Source organism: Pipistrellus hanaki (assembly GCF_964339955.1).
Source record: "Pipistrellus hanaki genome assembly, chromosome: 14".
In the NCBI taxonomy this organism is placed as follows: Eukaryota; Metazoa; Chordata; class Mammalia; order Chiroptera; family Vespertilionidae; genus Pipistrellus; species Pipistrellus hanaki.
The window spans coordinates 38529547-38542992 of record NC_140516.1 but is presented as its reverse complement, the minus strand read 5'-3'; the positions used below and the strand labels follow the sequence as shown (position 1 = coordinate 38542992).

At 59.5% G+C, this 13446-nt stretch overlaps 1 protein-coding gene and 1 long non-coding RNA gene across 3 annotated transcripts; one reads left to right on the top strand and one right to left on the bottom strand.

Annotated features, from left to right (window-relative positions):
* Positions 1 to 1659: 1659 nt before the first annotated feature.
* On the bottom strand, positions 1660 to 9764 carry LOC311632337. 2 transcript variants are annotated; one of them, XR_014796772.1, is made up of 3 exons: positions 9460 to 9764; positions 2552 to 3324; positions 1660 to 2503 (listed from the first exon to the last, which is right to left on the bottom strand). It is a non-coding gene; the product is annotated as an uncharacterized lncRNA (long non-coding RNA). The 2 variants fall into 2 exon arrangements; XR_014796773.1 differs by having other exon boundaries at positions 2552 to 3309.
* Positions 9765 to 9899: 135 nt separating this feature from the next.
* On the top strand, positions 9900 to 13128 carry LBX1 (ladybird homeobox 1). The gene is made up of 2 exons (XM_084903653.1): positions 9900 to 10816; positions 11546 to 13128. The coding sequence occupies exons 1-2, from the start codon at positions 10492 to 10494 to the stop codon at positions 12055 to 12057; spliced, it is 837 nt and encodes a 278-aa protein (XP_084759779.1). The 5' UTR covers positions 9900 to 10491; the 3' UTR covers positions 12058 to 13128.
* Positions 13129 to 13446: the final 318 nt, after the last annotated feature.

Genomic DNA, 13446 nt, shown 5'->3' with positions numbered 1-13446 from the left:
TTTGTGGAAGAGCCACACTCAAGGGGCCAAAGAGCCGCATGTGTCTCCCGAGCCACAGTCTGCTGACCACTGGCTAGGGTGAAGCCAGTGAAATAGATACCTAAGCAAAAAATTAAGGGGTCCTACACAACACCGAGGGAAGTTGTTGTTTTTGTTTTTTTAAACTGTGTGTTCTAGGCACCTGTCTTCCCTCACCCTAGTCCCAGCCCTGCCACCCAGTGAGTCTGTACCCTCTTCCCCAAGGCACCTCCAGGTAGGAGCTGTCAGATTTTTCAAGTACCCTTAGCTTCCAAAGATAAGGTGACTAGATGTCCCACTTTTGGGGGGACAGTCCCAATTTTTAACAATTTGTCCCGCGTCCCGATTTTTGGAAAGAATCCAAAAGTGGGACATCTGGTCACCTTATCCAAAGAAGCTCCCACCAGCGGCCTACAGGTTGTGGGGTGATCTGGTACAGTGCTCAGGGATGGAGGGTGAGGACAGATGAGGACTGAGAATTATGGTCAGATGTTAGTCCTGACTAGGGGACGTAACTGGCCACTCCAATCCTTTCCTGGACAGCACCTCTTTCTAGCCTGGGGGAGTTGCCTGCCACTCTCCCCAAAGCACTGGTGGCACAAGGGCCTAAGGAAGGCTAGTATGTCCAAATCAGGGCCCTAAAAGACCCCAGGCAGGAGGCTTTTCTAAAGGAAATTGGGCAGGGGGCCTGGATATGAAAAAGTCATGTGACTCTCCTTCTCATGGGCATCCCCCCCAGGAGTGTGCAGAAAGCAGAATGTAAAGCTTATAGGCCATGGAAACCCATGGAGGATGGACATTGGGGTGGGTGCTGAGGGGGGAAGGTAAAGAGCTTGGGGTTTATGTTGTCTAGGTCCCCTTTGGTGGCCTCCTTGTTTCTGGCCCTCATGGACCCCAACCCAACAAATCTTTGCTTTATTTCTTTCCTGTTTATAAAGCTCTGCCCACCTCCACTTCCAAGAGCCCTGAGAGGAAATCGGCTATAGAATTCTTCTCAAGTTCACAGGCACAAGCCGAGGCCCACAGCGGGTTAGAAGCGCAGAGCAGAGCGGGGTGGGGGTGGGGGTGAGGGTAGGAGGATTGGATCCTCAGGGCCCCGCCTCCAGGCTGGTGCCCCTGGGTCTAAGAGAAACCGCTGGGTTGCAAAGGCGCTGCCCACCTCGGTGTGGGCGGGGGCGTGCGGCCGGGGCCTGCGCTTCCTCGGGCCGCCGGCAGCAGGCGCTGTGGCGGAGGCGCCCTCCGGACGCGAGCATTAACTTAAGAAGAGCTCACTCTAATATCCCTGGCTGTGTGGAAACAGCGTTTTATTAAATGCTTCACACAGATTTGGTATAATAAAGATGAATATATTATATCCTTTGCCTCCCCCAGAGTGAGACAATAATAAGAGAGGGGGAAAAAACAATAAAGTGAAACATAAATACAATGTAATGGGACTTGTGTCGAGGGACGCGTGGCCTGTCGGGGCTGCCACGGGCGACTCTGCGGCAGGAGCTCTGGGCCGGGTCGCCCAAAAGCCGGACTCCAGCCCTTTCTGGCGGGGCCAGGGGTGCCCCGGGCGGCCCCGGGGCCCCGCCTGGCTTCCAGCCTTCCCTTCCCAATTCTGAGCCTCCCCCTGCCCACACCCCCCCCAGTCCCACCTCCGCAGCTAGGAAGACTCCACCTCGGAGGCACTCCTGGAGAGGATAAAAGAGGGCTGGGCTGGCCATACCTCCACCCTGGGTAGAGCCAGGCGCATCCTCCGTGGGTGCAGGACTGCCCGGGACCCGCCAGACAGGAGACTCATGAGCAGAAAGAGGAAAAATCTGAGAGCGAAGGCTTCTGCGCTGGAAAAAGTTGCCTTCCACGCCTCCCCCCCCCGCCCCTTTCCCATAACCAGGCAGAAGTCCCTCATTTGGGTCTAATTTGCAACCTTCTCTGGGGGCCGCCAACATCGCTTACCTGAAAGTGAGAATTTCAAAGCTTTCCCCGCGCAGACAAAGGGAAGCCCAGGAGGTTCAGCCTCGCCCTGCCCGCTTAGGTCTCAGATCGCAGCCCGCGGCCAGGTGGTCCTCCCGCCGGAGGAGACGGAGGAGAGGAGACCGCCGGGCGTTAACTCGGCAACACCGCCCAGCTGGTCCGCTCTGAGCCCCACCTGCGGCGGCGAGCGGCGCCAAGCTGCCTAACCTCGGCCTCCTCGCCGGTAAAACGGGGCGGATGTCTGGATTGGAGAGAAGGTCTCTCACGCCTGGCACCCCATCAGCTGTAAAAAATTAAAAAATAAAACAGCTACCAGCTGCTTCCCCGAATATTCGTTACCATCCACAGCCACTTCAGACCCACCATTCCTGCGAACCTCACTCCCTCCTTAGGCCCCAACACAGGAGACCGCTGTACCCAAACGAATGTCCCATCCCTCTCCCTAAACCTTCCCACTGTTACCGCCGTCGCGGCTCAGAAAGATGGGGAGACTTACCCACGGCCACACAGCCGGCGGCGGGGCCATCTGAGGGCGCCTGCCTCCGCGGTGAGAGCCCTCCGAGCGGCCGCGGACCAGAGGGCGGAGGCCTCCAGGGCGCCCAGCCCGGGCCTCCCCACCGGCCGGGCCGGCCCCGCACTCACCGGAGGGAGGAAAACGAATGAGAAAGAATGCTTAGAGGCGGGGGGGCTGAGGAAGAGGAGGGGGGGCCGGCAGCAAAGAGGAAGGTTCTTGAGGGGTGGGGGTCGGGGTGGGGGTGGCGGCGCGGGGCTAGGGCACCCAGGGCCTTCCGCGGGGCGTCCGGTCGGGATGCCTGGGACACCCGTGGAGACCGGGGTCCGCTGGGGTCACCCATGGGGGCAGGAAGGCTGCGTGGAGACCGCACGGAGTGCAGGGACTTGGGGAAGATCGGGAGGAATACGCAGCGGTACATGTGAGATGGGAGCCGTGTGGTTCAAGGTCCGGAACCCAGGGACCTGCGGGAAGTGGAAAAGCCAAAGGGAGCTGGTTCCGCTCCAACGAAATCAGGCTGAGGGCGCAAGGCACTCAGCCTGCCTTCCAGCCCAGCAGCCCGCTCCGTTCTGCGCCCTGGCGGGCAGGGGCCAGGCGGCGCCAGCTGCTTGCGGGACCAGAACTGGATCCTCTGGTCCCGGAAAAGGGGGGACAGAGGCGGGGAACCCGGCGTCCAGAGGGAGTGGAGGGTCCTGCGGCTTCCATCCGGCCATGACGAAGCAGCGCCGGGGCATCCGGGCTGTGGGCACAGGCCTGGACCTCCATCTTCACTTTGCTGGCAGCCACACTGCCCGCGTTCTGGGCACTGGAGTAGTTGGTTCCTGCAAGTCAGACCACTGCGCCCCTTAGTCTAGGCTTGGTCCTGGGACCCGCCTTCTATTGAGGGTGTCTGGAGAGCAGGCGGCCCTCGGCCCTCTGAGCGGTGGGGCCAGGAAGGACCTGGGACCAGGGAGTCTCGTGGGATGCGGCCGAGGCAGAAGCCAGGATAGGAGAGAACCGGGGTCTTCTACCCGGACTCTCCTCCTCATGAGTGTTAGTGATCCCCTCCCCTCGATCCCCTCCCCTCGGTGCCCCACACTAATGCAGTGGGGCCCCTGCTGAATTCTCCACATGCTCTTTATTCTGAGAAGCCTGACTCAGGCCTGACTCCTGGGCCCCCCTGGTGGGGCTGGCCTGCTCCTCAGTCTCTCAGCTGTTCTCTGCTTTCGGTCCCTCCACCTATTGGCCCAGGCCCAGGAGCGGCAGGGCTGAGGGTGCAGCCTCACCCCAACTCCCCCACCCCATTGGCTCCAAACAGCCATCCCAGGAGCCCACCAGCACCTACCCCAGGCTGCAGCCCCGATGGGAGTTCACAAGGGATCAAAGATTTCACCCCAACCCCCGCAGCTCCCTGCCCAGATGACAGAGGGCGGAAATATGGGGGCTCTCTAGCGCCCCCTCTGGGCTGGCACCGCTGGCCTCCTGCCTGGCTGTCCCCCCTGCCTGGAGCGAGGCCCCCACTTATGTATCTACCCAAATGCTCCCGGTTTTTTAAGGCTTCACTCAAATGCCACCTCCACTGGGACAGAACTAGACTCCTCCCACTTATCTTTACCCTCTCCCGGTCCCCTGAGCTACAGGGTGGGGTGTCTGTTTCCTGCCACTCCTGCCTCCCCATCACCCTCCATCTTCTGTGTGTTCTGCATCTCTGCTTCGGGGCCCAAAACATGATAGGGGCTAGATCCTGTTTTTTAAGAGAGAAGGAAGAAAAGAGGGAGAGAGGGAGAGGAAGAGGAAGAGGGAAGGGGAGGAGAGAGGGGGAGAGAGATGAGAGAGAGAGAGAGAGAGAGAGAGAGAGAGAGAGAGAGAGCGTGTGCGCGAGCAAACTCCATACTACAGCTGGATCCAGAACCCAGGACCCTCCTCCCATGGCCAAAAAGCATTAAAAAATGAGGCTCATGTGTGTGTGTGTGTGTGTGTGTGTGTGTGTTGGAGCAGCAGAGGTGCCTCACACATCTGCACTCAGCTGGCAGAACAATGCACCTACCCTTCTCTCACACCCCTGGGCCTCTCTCTAGGGCACAGACCGAGGTCCCTGACTGGCTCTCTTTTGTCTCTTATTATTCATTTAGTTTATTCATTCAATAAATTCATGAGGAGATTTTGGCATATGCCAGGCTAGCATAGGACATATAGAGGAGATTCAGGTCCCTTCCTCCCCAAGTTCACAGCCAGGAGGAGAGAGAGACCGAAGGACAGACAGACAAACAGGCACATCCCTGGCAATCTGACATGACACCAACGAGGTGTGTGCTGAGGAGCAGAGAGGAACGGAACAGGTCGGGGAAGGCTCTCCCCCCCCCCCCATGAGCTGAGCACTAGAAACAGAGCAAGAGGTGCCAAGAGGGGAAGTGACAGAGCCCTCTCTGCTCCAGGTGACAGGAGCAAAGACTTGGGACCAAAAGGGAGGGCTGTTCTGGAGGCTTTGAGCATCTCCCAGGGACTGTCTCATCCCCTCTCTCCCTGTCTCTACCACCCAGTGGTCTGTCTAGGCTCCCTCTCCCGACCCCAAACACACTTCTAAAGGGCAGTCAATCTCCCTCTGCAGGGCTGAAGTGCCTAGAAGTTGGCCCCTATAAAATAGGCTCTAGCCGAGACCAGTTTGGCTCAGTGGATAGAGCTTCAGTCTGTGGACTGAAGGGTCCCAGGTTCGATTCTGGTCAAGGGCATGTACATTGGTTGTGGGCACATCCCCAGTGGAGGGGGGGGGGGGTGGTGCAGGAGGCAGCTGGTCGGTGTTTCTCTCATAGATGTTTCTGGCTCTCTATATCTCTCCCTTCCTTTCTGTAAAAAATCAATAAAAAATATTTTAAAAAATTAAAAAAAATAGGCTCTAAAAGAGTTGGGTTCACACGAAAAAGTGGGGAGGGGAAAGCAGAGGAGTGCTCACAAAATAAGTGCCCTGGCCACAGACTCTGTCCCTTTTGCTAGAGGAGGTTCTGAGAGCTGGGCAGGCCTGAGACAGCAAGACAGGTCCAGAAGCAGGCTTGGAGCCGGTCCCAAATTTTGGATCAGCGGGCTCCCTACTTTCCAGGCCTGCGAGGAGGCAACTTCCCTCTTCCTACCCCTTCCCCTACTGGCCTGCTTGTGGCCTTAGCCTTTTCATCATCTCCAACCCCTTTTGAGAAGCCAATATGTTATGTAACATTGTCCCCGGAAAATGCACCCACTTGGGCTCACCTGCATAATTTAACACACAATTTCTGGTGTCTGCAGAGCTCCTGCAGCCCATTCAAAGAGCCCTGGGGTTCCTCTGGTTAAGAACCCCATGGTCCTGGGATTAAGACCTGAGTCAGAAAAAAAAATAGTCTTCAAATCTTAATGATTCCAAAATAGGCTGTGTGACTTTGGAGGGGTTACTTAACTTCTCTGGGCCTCGTTTTTCTTATATGTAAAATCAGAGTAATAACAGAAGCTACCTCACAGGGTTGTAATATATGAAATGAGTAAAAATCTTAGCCCGAAGCCAGGCTCACGCAGGAAGGGATTATGGTGTTTATTGTCACCGTTATTGTTGTTGTTACTGCAGATGGTGGCCCGGGGCAGAATATAAAAACCAAGTGGGCAGTCCCGGTTTAGCCAGGGTGGCAGGAAGCCATCTATCGAGTCTACTTCGATGGCAGAAGAAACACTCTCTGAATTCCACAAGGGGAGTCAGAGCAGCAGTTGCTCAGGGGACAAAAATGATCCCAATTGGTGGTCAAGTTAACTCATTTCAAGTGGTGTCAGAACCTTCCCTTCAGGGAAGCTCTGGCCTGAGGGCCAGTGCTGGTGCTCACACAGACAATCTGGAAACAGACGGGGCTACCAAAACACCCTGGATTAAAGCCGATGGAGCCTTTGGGAATTGACTTGAATTATTCTCCTATGCAAAGGAATAAGTCATTTTGTTTGGGTCTACAGGGTCCCCTTATCCTGGCAATTCATGCAATATGCTTTGCTTCCTCTTTGTCTGGGATGTTCACTAGAGAAGGGGGAAAGCAGATATTTGGCAGCATGAACCCTTCCCCTTCCCCTGGAGACAGAAGAAGGCTGGACCCTGGTGGTGTAGGCAGCAAGCACACATTTGGGCATCAGGACACAGTGCGGTCCAGGCTCCAGAGACAGCAAACTGCAAGGGACAAGCTATTCCAGCCACTGGCTCCGCTCACTGGGGGTGAGGATCCCACAGCGTCTTCCCAACCCAGCATGGGGTCCCAGGCGGAAGGCTAGATTTTGGAGAGCAGCTGGCAGGGTTCCTTCTTGCCACCCCCACCCATCTGCCCCTGGGTCACTCTTCCTTCCAATTTTCACAATCTCCAAATATCCTGAGTGGGGACAGTCAAGGCTCAAGACTTTCCCCTCCACAGTATACAATCACTTGTATTTCATTTGCTCCATAACAACTCATCCAACCAACACAGGGTGCCAGGTGATTGGGGTGTACGGAATTCCCAGGTAACGGTCCCTGCCCTCAAGGACCTCCAGGCTTGTCTGGTGGGAGAAGAAGTGAATCTGACCTCAAACCCAAAACATAGCTCCTTGCTCTGCAGGACGGGTGTGGGCTCCCAGGAGTTCAAAAAATTCTAGCCACCCACACATTGGAGTCTGTAGTGGGGGAGACGGGGACTGTGGGATATGGAAAAGGTTGGTGGGGCAGTTGGGCTGTTTGTTTGTTTGTTTGTTTTTAAATGGCCTAGATGAGGTGATGCAGGCAGGGGACCCTAAGCAACAAATTGGGTGGGCAACACCCCCAGGGGCCCCTTGAACTCCTAGCTGTGCCAAGCTGGAGCACAGGAGTTGAACAAATTAGGCCCACAAGACAAAGCCTCGGGATTGAGCGGCTGTTGCTGGCTAGGAAAGGAAGAGGAGGTTTGGCCATCGTCGGTGAAGGAGGTAATAAAGCAGATGACTGTAGAATGTCCTGTCCACTTTAACATGATGAGGTTGAAGACTAAAGGCCCCAGGAAATAGTGCCCTAGTGGAGAAATTCTATGCCCACCCCCCTCTGCTCCCCAATTACATTCCTCCTCTTCCTGGCAGCCTCATAGTACTTTAAACTTTGCTAATCCCTGAGGGACCGGGAGATGGCCCTACAGGCCAACATCGGGTGTGGACACAGGAACAGATAGGAAGAAAGGGGGGGTATGGGAAGAAGCCCCTCCAGGATAGGGACCCAAGAGTCCCTGTTCTCTGCTAGCCTGGGGCATGTGTCTTGCTTCAGGCCTGGGGCTGGGCTTTGGGGTTATGGCAGGAAAGAGCTGCGGGCCAGAGGCTGAGGCAGGACCCTGAGAACCATTCTCAGTCCCAGAACATCCAAGCTGGCCATGTCCAGCTCCCTGGCACCCTCTCATCTCTAGACTCTGACCCCGGGATTGCTGGGCCCTCGTGGCTCCCAGAACAGCGCCGAGGCACTAGAGACAGGCCTGCCTTGGGGATCATTCTGGGGCCCTGGGGGAACGGAGAACCCCTTTCTCCCCCTTCCTGCCTCTGAATACCTGTCCTCCCCACAAAATGCTGGACAAAAATGGGGAAGAGGGTAAGTAGTCTTCCCAATGCTCCCACGCAGGCCAGCGGCAAACACTGGGGTCTCAAACAAGAATCCTTTATCCCTACACTGTCCCCTTTACTCTGGAGACCTGCAAGCCATGTTCCAAACCAGTAACTAAAAGGGAGATAAAGCAACCAACCCATCTCTGGGGCACTGAGGTCCCTTATGCCGGAGGCAGGGAGAGAGCCTGTCCCCAGCCCCACAGCCCAGCCCGGCTCACTTTCTCTCTCTCTGGGGCAGGAATGGGGGCTGAGACGTCCAAGATTCCCCATTCCAACCTCCGGACTGGGCCACAGTCCTTGGCACCAGCCTCTCTGGGCCCTTCTCCGACGAAGCAGGGCTGCCGGGTGGCATCGCCTGCCCGGGAGTTTACAAACAAAGCCAGGGAAAGGGCTGAGGCTGCGGGGAAGGGAACAGTTCTTCCTCTCTTGGTCCCAGGCCCCCCCGCCCCTGCTTCCCCTTCTCTCTCCTGGCCACAGAAATGGGAAATTAGGGTGGAGGGGTCAGCGTCCTCACACAGACTAGATGAGTGAAGCAAGAGAGAAAAGAGCCAGGAACACAACCCCCTTGGGTGCCTCAAGAGAATGAAAGACATGACATAGGTAAGGGTTCACACGCCCATCTACCCTCAGATTCACATTTGTTTGCACAAATATACAGATGGGGAACGGCATACACATTCAAAAGCACAAATACATCCAAATACCGAAGCGCACAAACGCTTGCCTGATGTACACAGAATGCGGGGCCGCAGGGTTCTCAGGCCGTAGTCTGACCCGAACCCCGGCCTCTCTGCGGGTTCCTAAGAGCAGCCCGAGCCGCCAGGCCCTCTCCGGCCCCCGCCCCGCATCCGGAGCAGCTGGAGTCGCCAGCCGGGCGGTACACTCGAGCCCGAGCCCGAGCCCAGCGCTGGGCGGGGCGGGGCCAGCAGCGGGGCCGCGGGCCCGGCCAGCAGAGCGCAGCAGGGAGGCCCCGGCCGGCCCGTTAGCCCGGGCCCCGGCCCGACCGCCGGTCCGGTCGGACGCCGGTCACCAGGCGGCCTCTGGAGCATCGGCCCGGAGGAAAGTGTGCAAGATTGTCTGAGGAGGTAAGACTGTCCCTTTGGGACCAGGCCCGAGGAGAGGTGCCTCGAGCCACCACCAACTCTCACCCCGCCTCCGGGCTGGGGAAGGCTGAGTCCTCTACTAGTCCCCTCCCCCAACGCCTGGGGTTCGCACACCCCCGCGTCCCAGGTCGCCTCGCACAGAGGCGTTCAGACCTCCTGATTCCCCAGGTGCGTGGCCCCAAGGCCACGGCGAGGGGCGGGGAGGCTAGGGACAGGGGCGCTGGGTCCTTGGCCACAGCTCTCTCTCCAAAGTGCGCGCCGGGCGCTGGCGGGTCCCACCCCAGCTCCTTGTCTTACCTGGACCGCGTGGCGGCTGCTACCTCCCAGGCTGGACTCCCCAGCCCTTCCCGGGCGTCCGATCCCGTCCAATCCCGGGTCGGAGAGCCGGAGACCTCGGGGCCAGCGCTGCCCTCGCAGCCGGGCAGGCGGGAGGCGGGTGCGCCGCCGGGAGCGAGGCTCGCCGTTTGGGGTGGGGGCGGCGGCGTTTCGGTCGTCTGAGGTTCGGGTGCCATAAAGGCTCCCTCCGCTAATGTAATTTACCAACAGCTCGGCGGGCCGAGCGCGGCGCGGCGCCCGGACTGACAGGCGCATTAGGCAGGCTAATTCCAGCCGGCTCCTCCTACCCCCGGCCCGCTAATTAATGAGCTTCCCAACTTAGAGCCGCCTGCATTGGACAGGCAGAGAGTGAAAGAGAGGGCGAGGGCGAGGCAGAGAAGGAGAGGAGAGACGGGGGGAGAGGAGAGGAGAGAGGGAGGGAGAGAGAGAGAGGGAGAGAGAGAACAGGGGGAGAGAGGACAGAGAGAAAGAAAAGAGGAGAAAGGCAGGGAGAAAGGAGGAAGAGACAGAAGTGCCTGCTGCCCATAATTGATGACTCCTCGATCAAGGCTAACTTGTTAGCAATAGTCAATTGCCCATCTCTCCGCCTCCCCTCGCAGTACGGGATCTGTGCACTCGCCTCGGCTCTCCCAACTGCCGCCGCCTCCAGGAGCCAGGAGCCGCGGCGGAGCCACCTGACACCCTTAAATAGCACCGGGGCCGGCGAAACTGGAGCCCCGCGCGGCGCGCCCCGGCTCGGGCCCCGGATTGCTGGAAGCCCCGGCGGCGGCGTCAGCACCCTCCTCCCGGGGCACCGGGCAGCTCTGCCCGCCTCTGCCTCTGCGTTAACCGGCCCCACACCCGGCCGGCGCTTGGCCCGCGCCCTGCCCGGCGCGGCCTCCTGCCCACCCGCCGCCGCCGCTTGCTTTCCCGCGCCGCCCGGCGCCCGAGCTGCCCGCGGGCTGGGTCCCCGCAGCCCGAGCCGCCCCGGCCGGGCCCCCCAACGAGGCCGAGATGACTTCCAAGGAGGAAGGCAAGGCGGCGCCGGGGGAGGAGCGGCGGCGCAGCCCGCTGGACCACCTGCCGCCGCCCGCCAACTCCAACAAGCCGCTGACGCCGTTCAGCATCGAGGACATCCTCAGCAAGCCGTCCGTGCGGAGAAGTTACTCGCTGTGCGGGGCGGCGCACCTGCTGGCGGCCGCCGACAAGCACTCGCAGGGCGGCTTGCCCCTGGCGGGCCGCGCGCTGCTCTCGCAGACCTCGCCGCTGTGCGCCCTGGAGGAGCTCGCCAGCAAGACCTTTAAGGGGCTGGAGGTCAGCGTCCTGCAGGCAGCCGAAGGTAGGTGCTGCCACCGGGTTCCCCTGCGCCCCAGCGTCCAGAGCCCCCCGTGTCCCGTGCCCAGCGCGCTCCGTGCCCTGTGCCTCTGCCAGCCTCCTCCCGCGCAGGCTGGCCGTCAGGGCCCTCCAGCCCAAACCGCTGCCGCCAGGAGTGGAGATGGGAGGGACAGGACCCAAACCCCATTTCCTAGGGACTGCTGGGTAGGCCAGAGTGACTGGGAAGGGATGGCGGGAACACAGGATATTTCCGTGGCCGGCCTGCCCTGCCTGGCTCCCTCCTGTTCCCAGTGGCCTGGGCACTCTGAGCCCTGCTCCCGGGGTGAGGAATGGAGAGCCTTTTGCTGGGAACTTTTGAGTGAGGGTAGAGTTGGGGTAATTGGGAGGAGAGGTGGAGTACCAACATTCACACTGAAGCCTGGGACTTGCCGATCTGGCTCCCTCCTGCTCTAACAACCTTGGGTCTTTCAAACCAACTCTTTGGGGGGCCACGGGAAGGGGGGGGAAGGGAACAAAACATTTTTTTTCCTTAGGGACTTCTGTTAGAAGAGAGACTGGGAAAGGGGGGTTGCAATGGCCGAGGCTTTGTAATTGCCGGGGAAGCCTAATCCAAACCGAGCGGGGAACAGTGTTGACAAACAGCAGACCCCATGAGCCCGGGTGGGGTGGGCGAGCGGGAGTGGGTGGGTGTCCTTCTCCCGTGGCGCAAGCCTACCCTGTGGTTTCCTCACAGGCCGGGACGGAATGACCATCTTCGGGCAGCGGCAGACGCCCAAGAAGCGGCGAAAGTCGCGCACGGCCTTCACCAACCACCAGATCTACGAGCTGGAGAAGCGCTTCCTCTACCAGAAGTACCTGTCCCCCGCCGACCGCGACCAGATCGCGCAGCAGCTGGGCCTCACCAACGCCCAGGTCATCACCTGGTTCCAGAACCGGCGCGCCAAGCTCAAGCGGGACCTGGAGGAGATGAAGGCCGACGTGGAGTCCGCCAAGAAACTGGGCCCCAGCGGGCAGATGGACATCGTGGCGCTGGCCGAGCTGGAGCAGAACTCGGAGGCGACCGGCGGCGGCGGCGGCCGGGCCAAATCCAGGCCTGGCTCCCCCGCACTCCCTCCGGGCGTCCCGCAGGCCCCGGGCGCTGGGGCCCTGCAACTCTCGCCCGCTTCCCCGCTCACGGACCAGCCTGCCAGCAGCCAGGACTGCTCGGAGGACGAGGAAGACGAAGAGATCGACGTGGACGATTGAGCGGACTCAGACTCCTCCGCCGCCCAGGGCCCTGGAAGCCCGTAGGCCTGCAGCCTCCCGGTCGGTCAGACGGACGGGACCGCGGAGGGGAGCTGGGACCTCCTCTGCAACTCCCGCCTCCTCCCCTGGCCCTGGCCTGGTCTCGGCTCCCCGCAGCCGCCTCTTCCCTCTCGAAGCAATAAACCCGGCTGGCCGGCCCGGCCGGCCGCAGCGCAGGGCCTCCGCTGCCCCGAGCCGGCGCGGAGCAATTCCGTATAGCTTCTGTATAAATATTTAAACCTCGATAGCGGGTTCTCCCACCGCAGGCTGATTTTTTTTTTTTTAATCTCGGAGATTTTCATGTTTTCAAAGCTCCCAGGCTGCGGGGTTTGCTGAGAGCGAGCGAGGCGGCACGGAGGGTGATGGGCACGGAACCTCGCGGTCTGGAGGAGGGGGCCACCGGGACAGTTTTGATTTTCTCTGCATGTGGCGAATGCACCGGCCCTCTTCCTCCTCGCCTCCCCAGGCCTGTTGCAGTTGACTTCTTTTATTTCCTCCTGCATTTTCCCCCCCGCGTGGGAAGGGGCTGAGGTGGGCAGCCGGGTCCTGACTTGCAAGTTTCAAATTGATCTTTTCTCCCCACCTCAAGGGAAGTCTGTTTTCTATGCCATTTCTGCCTCTCGATGCCCACTAATGCTATTTTTAAGATTCCTTCTCTCTCTCTCCTCTCTCTCTCTCTCTCTCTCTCCTCGGACTGACTGCTGGGATCCGGGTCTTGGGACAAAGTGGGAAATCCAACCAACCAAGCAACCAACGAAAGAAAAAAAAAGAACCCAAAGCCCTAGAATTATTTTTTACTCTTTTTAGAATTTTTTTGCATGTGACAGAGACTGAGGAGGCCCACCGAAGCCCTCCCCCACCTCCTCCGCAGCTCTGGGTCTGTCTTGCAGCCTCCAACGCCCTGCTCCTAGCTGACTCGGCCAGAGGAGGGTGGCCAGATGAGGGTGGGCCCTGCGTGCCCCTTCCCTTTTCGTCCCGTCCCCGGACTGTACCCAAGGCCTCTTCCTCCGATAAATAAAGTCTTTGCCATTTTACTAGAAGCGGTGGTGGCCGTGTCTAAATGAGCGGGCCCGGTAGGGAAGTCGCGGCAGGCTCCGTGCGTTGCTCAGCGCTGGCGGCACCGGCCTCGGAGGCTGGAGGAGTTGGGGCGGCGTGAGAGATCTCGGTGCGGGAGAAGTGGTGGGAGGAGGTGTCTCTGGCCCGCAAACACCGGCAGGCTCCTAACAGGGAAGGGCCGGGGAGGAGGGAGTGAGACGAGCCGGCTTCGTCAGGTCGGGGTAAAAAGCCGGATGTACAATGCAGGGCGCAAACGCGCCTGTTACGTTGGGGAGCGCCAAGGGCAAGAAGTTA